The sequence below is a fragment of the Mercenaria mercenaria genome, unplaced genomic scaffold, assembly GCF_021730395.1.
Source record: "Mercenaria mercenaria strain notata unplaced genomic scaffold, MADL_Memer_1 contig_4675, whole genome shotgun sequence".
Lineage (NCBI taxonomy): Eukaryota > Metazoa > Mollusca > Bivalvia > Venerida > Veneridae > Mercenaria > Mercenaria mercenaria.
In genome coordinates this window covers 9569-15767 of record NW_026462921.1, presented here as the reverse complement: position 1 = coordinate 15767, position 6199 = coordinate 9569, and the positions used below count along the sequence as shown (strand labels likewise).

The 6199-nt window shown below is 45.0% G+C and overlaps 1 protein-coding gene across 1 annotated transcript; it reads left to right on the top strand.

The window, feature by feature from the left end:
- The first annotated feature begins 1519 nt into the window (after positions 1 to 1519).
- Positions 1520 to 3028, top strand: LOC128554051 (uncharacterized). The gene has a single exon (XM_053535264.1). It carries the CDS (start codon positions 1520 to 1522, stop codon positions 3026 to 3028), a length of 1509 nt encoding a protein of 502 aa, XP_053391239.1.
- The last annotated feature ends 3171 nt before the right edge of the window (positions 3029 to 6199 follow it).

Below are 6199 nucleotides of genomic sequence, written 5' to 3'. Positions count from 1 at the left end.
ATATAATTTCTTGGTGAACGATTTTTTCCTGTAGAACAATACTCCTATAAAGCTTTATGACTTTCAAGTGAAATACTTTTGGCTTTTACGAACATTTTTGACTAAGCCCCAAAACTATGGGTCTGATTCGGTGTTATCAATAGATAAATGTTACTTTTTTGTTAGGAAAGCCTTTCATTTCAGGCTAATATTAGCGCTAGACATGAGTTAGCGCATGCCCGTTCCCGCTAATAGCGCGAAAATTAGTACTACGCTAATATTAATACACTTAACAGTAACTAGCACTGATTTGCGAAAATATACTTTTGGTTCATTTGCTGTGCTGTTGAGGTAAATTCCATTTTCTGTGCCTTGTCTCACCGATGAAAGAACAATACTCTTTTACATTAAACATCTAGCGGACCTTTTGCTTAGGATTCCAAGACCTAATAGTATGTGAAAAGCAAATGGCTGATATTTGATGCTGTACATCGCTGTATTCTAGAATCCGAAAATAAATTATTAGTGCAATGACTTCTTCAGAAATTATATCTCGTATATTAAACTTATTAACCGTAACATTAAGGTATAAATACTCCATTGGTTTAGCTGTTTCTTTCTTTTTCTTTCTCTTTTGTTTTACTTACGAGAATACATTAATAACAGTAATTTCATAGTTCACTAACATAGCAAACGTGTATATTTTATGTGCTATGTAACTTGTAAATTGCAGTTCAAATATGCAGTTATGACCTGAAATCTTTATCATTTTATTGAAATCAATGCAGTTCAAAACTGTTGATAATAGGACTGGTGCAGTGGACATTGGCCATTGTATTTAGGTAATCAACCATCTGGAAACCACAGTGACTACTAGGAAAGACTAGTTGACGACCGTGAAGAGAATGGTGACAATTGGAGAGACAGTTGACAGCCGGGAAAGACCGCAACCGAGAGTACGGAGGCTTGGCAAGCCAAAGTACAACCCCCGTGAGGAGGATCTCATTCATAACACTATGGACAGATACGTAACAAGATACCCCCGAGGTCGTGCGAGAGCGGGGGAGGTTGAACGACCTACAAGCCAGACACCGGAAAATGACGCACGCGATCACCAGTCGACAACGAGACAGACTAACGATTCAACTAGGGTTTGCGGTAGTTGCGGAAAGACGTGCAAGAACAAGACGGGGCTGAAGATTCACCAAAAAAAGATGGGCTGCCAACCAATTCAGAAAATGGTACAACGCACAGAGCAACCTCATGAGACGGAGGCGGGGCGGGACCTGGTTACACCCCACCGTGTCCAGAACCTCCAAGTTCAATTTGAAGAGGAAGTTGACAGCGAGAGTCAGGAGAGTGTTACAGAAGATGTTCTGTTGGAAGACAGCATGCATGAAGCTGGAGGCACTCAAGAAAGAGCAACAGCAAGTGATGACAGAAGAGAGCGAAACAGAAGGAGTGGCAGACGTTTGAGGAAGAGGTAGACTTGGTGCTTGAGACAACACTAGCCGGAACGGTGGACCGCAAGCTTGCAGCAATGGCAACCATTATGTACAGCATGGGTAGAGACAGGTTTGGTGTTCAGGAGAAGAAAGAGCCACGGACAAAACCAGTAGACAACAGACGCCAGAACAAGATTGCCCAACTAAGAGGGGACATACGGCGCCTTACCACTCAGTTCAAGGAAGCTTCACCAGAAGAGAGACCAGCATTGGCCGAGATAAGAAAGCACCTGCGAGAGCAGATCGCTACACTAAGAAGAGCCGAAAACAACAGGAAAAACAGGAAGGAGAGGGCAAGGAAACGGGCCAACTTCATAGCAAACCCCTTCCAGTTGATGAAGAAGCTCCTTCGAGACAAACGATCAAGAAGTCTGGAATGTCCAAGACAGGAAGTTAAGGACCATCTAAGGAACATTCACTCTGACGAGAACAGAGACCAAGACCTTGGAGACCCCGACACTCTTTTGTCTCCAGAACCACCCACAACTGCTTTCGGCGACTCTGAGCCAAAACTGCAGGAGATCAAGGACGTCATCAGGAAGGCGAGATCAGCATCAGCACCTGGTCCAAATGGAATCCAATACAGAGTCTACAAGAATTGTCCGAAACTGTTGCAGAGACTGTGGAAGCTTCTTAAGGTGGTATGGAGGAAAGGACAGCTACCAGACAACTGGCTCCTGTCAGAAGGATGCTTCATACCGAAGGAAGAAGGCTCAATGACTCTTAAACAGTTCCGCACAATTTCTCTTCCTAATGTTGAGGGGAAAGTGTTATTGTCAGTTCTAGCAAAGCTGCTCACAACATTCATGCTGGCTAACAACTACATGGACACTTCAGTGCAAAAGGGAGGAGTACCAGGGGTCTCAGGATGCCTTGAACACACAAGTGTGCTAACACAGCTCACCAAGGAAGCCAAGGCGACAAAAGGAGATCTGACGGTCTTGTGGTTGGACATAGCCAATGCGTATGGAACGGTCCCTCACAAGCTTGTAGACCTAACATTGAAGAAGTACCATGTTCCCGAGAAGTTTCGGAACCTGTTATGGCACTGCTTTGATAACTTCAAGATGCGCTTCACAGTGGCAGACTATACAACGTCCTGGCGACGCCTTGAGGTAGGGATAGTGACCGGTTGTACTATCTCTGTTATTCTTTTCTCTGTAGCAATGAATCTCTTAGTGAAGACAGCTGGGAAGATGAGTCGAGGTCCAATCACAATCTCAGGGATTCGCCAGCCGCCAACAAGGGCCTTCATGCATGACATGACGATTACAGCGAAGTCAGTTCCAGAGGGAAGATGGATGTTGGAAGACCTAGGACGGCTGATCTCATGGTCAAGGATGAAGTTCAAGCCGGCAAAATCTAGAAGCCTTGTCTTGAAGAAAGGAAAGGTCCAGGACCGTTTCCGCTTCAGGGTCAACGGAGAGCTAATCCCAACGGTGACCGAACAGCCAGTGAAGAGCCTAGGCAAGTGGTTCCGGAGGTCACTCAGTGACAAGGAGAGTGTGAGAGAGATGCGACAGCAGTGCGAAGACTGGATGTAGACAGTTGACAAGAGTGAGCAACCAGGGAAGTACAAGGCTTGGATCTACCAGCATGGAGTACTGCCAAGACTCTTGTGGCCACTACATCAGAAGATGGCTCGGAGTTCCAAGGAGCTTCTCAAGTATCGGCCTTTACAGCTCAGGTAGCAAGCTACAACTGCCACTATCTTCAGTCACAGAGGAATTCAAGGTCACCAAGTCCAGGCAAGTCATGCTGCTAAGAGACAGCTTAGATGAGAAGGTTAGTGGAGCTCGGATGGAAGTCAACACAGGTCGTAAGTAGAGAGCAGACAAGGCTGTCAGCGACGCAGAGGCCAGACTCAGACACAGCGATATCGTGGGGACGACTACATCGGGCAGGCTAGGGTTGGGATGTGTTACAAGAGGAAGTTGGAAGGACGCAACGCTTCCAGAGAGGAGAAAGCTGGTACAGAAGGAGGTCCGGTCAGCAGAGGAGGAAACAAGACAAGCGACGGCAGTATCTATGAAGAAGCAGGGCAGTTGGCTGAAATGGGAAGAGGTCCAGGCAAGGAATGTGTCGTGGAATGACATGATGTAGATGGACCAGCATAGGATAGGATTTCTACTGCGCTCTGTGTATGATGTACTGCCAACACCAACCAACCTGCGAACATGGAACCTCAGTGAAGACCCTAACTGTAAGCTTTGTGGAAGGCCAGCGAACCTTGAGCATATCCTGTCTTCTTGCAGGGCAGCGTTGACGGATGGGAGATACAGATGGCGACATGACAAGATCCTGAGCTAGATTGCGGCCAGCCTGGATTCAGCACGAAAGAAGAATCTTCCAGCACAGACAAGGCCAGCATTCATCAACTTCGTGAAGGAGGGAGGATCGGTTTCAAGCAACAACAGATCAACAGGACTCCTGGTCACAGCAAGAGACTGGGAACTTCTTGTAGATTTGAAGAGACAGTTGAGATTCCCACCAGATGTTGCCAACACAACTCTACGTCCAGATATTCTGCTGTTGTCCAGGAAGACAAAACAGATAGTTCTACTGGAACTGACAGTGCCATGGGAAGAGAGAATGGAAGAAGCCCATGAGAGAAAGAAGGCCAAGTACCAGCCATTGATGGACGAATGCCGACAGCGAGGATGGAAGACTTGGAACCTCCCTGTCGAGGTTGGCAGTCGGGGCTTTGCTGGGCAGTCATTGTGGAGAGCCTATAGCATACTTGGCATCACAGGGATGACAAGAAGACGGGCAATCGCAGACGTCTGTCGGCAAGCAGAAGCAGCCTCACTATGGTTATGGCAGAAGAGAGAGCAGCGATGGACAGCTCAACCTGTCCTTGGCCAAGACTGATCACCTTGGTCGGTACAACTCTGGAGGATGTCGTGGATTGCGCCGAAACATCCGATGAAGGAGCCATCCACCTGATGATAGGACTGGTGCAGTGGACATTGGACATTGTATCTAGGTAATGTTATTACTTTTTTTCAATTTTCCATCAACTTTGAAAGTCTAATAATGATAGTCTTTATTTCGATCTTCTCAGATAGTTCAGCACGACTTTTATGTCGTGTTACTGGTACTGTTTAGTGTCTCAACAAGAAAAATTCGGCCTGGGTGGTTCCAATACTCCCGCTTTCATAGCCGTGGGTATTGTATAATCACCCCTTGGATATGGTGCCTGCTTTTTAATTTTGTCTTTTGACAGTTTCTGTCATACGCAGGCTCCATAACCTCAGATCCCCTTCCTAAATTCCAGTTTGTTAAGTTCTGCCCATTGTTTTCTCGTTTGGGGGCAAACCCATTATTTTATCTGGGGACCAAACGCCGCTCTTCATGGAATTACATGCCTCAACACGTGTATCATTGAAGGTTCCATGTTCACCGCCGTTTGAATACATCTGCAGATGTCTCTAATTTGCTTTTGTACTTTTAGCATGTGTAAATGTTGAGTTCTGCTCAACCCGGGGCTAGAGGGCGTGGACGGTAGCATGCATTTCCACTACCGTCCATGAACAGGCTCAATCAAACCGAGCCTGCAACATTTTCGTTTTTTTTATTTTTTTTTTTTTTTGTCGTGTTGAGCGACCTGTGAAGTTTCCACTTTTCTCTATTTGAAGAGAAATTATTTTCCTAATTTCTAGAGTTTCGATCTAACCTTTTGTTTTTATGTGTATGTTTGTCCATTGTTACTTAACAACGATTTTCCTTGTGAAATAATGTAAATTGTTTTACATTAGTAAGTGCGAGGTTTGCATGCCCTAAACGCGTTTTAAACCGCCAGTTTCCTTTATATAGGTTACTGACCGTTCCAAGGCGGTGCCCCTCTTTTCAACTGGTTGTTTTGTCTGTCTTGTATTGTCTGTTGCGTATGTTTTCTTGTTTGCTGTAAGCGTTTTTCCTCCGCCTCACTCTCCCTATTGCCCTCTCCTTTCCCTTGCATTTACGCTACTTTTTGCATCCCCTCCCCCTTTACTTTTAGTAAGTTTTCGTGGCTCCCCTTTGTTTTGGCAGCCGAATCCTAAGACGGTATTTGTTTGTTTTTCCTACTTGTGTGGGTGCGTTTGTATGCTTATGAGTCTGTAACGGTGCCCTACTATTTTCTTGTGTGCTGCTTGTTCATTTTTCTATGTTATTCAGTTGATCGTAGTTGTGTGTTTATCTTTGGTACATGAGTGTCTGTGCTATTGTGGTTTACGTTGTAGTGCGAATGTTTTTAAAGAACATGGCATTCCCTTGTATATTCGGCCTTGTTCAACTATCCCCTTCGGGTTCCTCGCCCCCCCCCCCCCGCCACGACCCCATTTCTCCCCTTATCATTTCCTTCCCCTACATAAATATTAGTATAAATTAATATGTACTTGTTGGATGTTTGAAGCAACCCGTCTGAAATATTTTTCCATTGCACCGAGAAATCTACCCTTACCTATTATCTTTTTTAATTTCGTACAAACGTTCGTGGTTTGGGCCAAAGGCCAATTTCGTAGAGGTATGTATTCGTGGATTTCAAATTTTGTAAACAACAGAATGAGAATTTTGCTTGCTCTTTGGGATTTCAGTTCGTGGATTGACTCGAACAAGAAAATTGATAATTTCGTGACAGAAGTGTTTAATCTTGACACACACACCTGGGAATGGTCCATATGTGTAATTTACAGCTGTCTATTTGTTTGTTTTATATGCAAGCAAATTTTAAG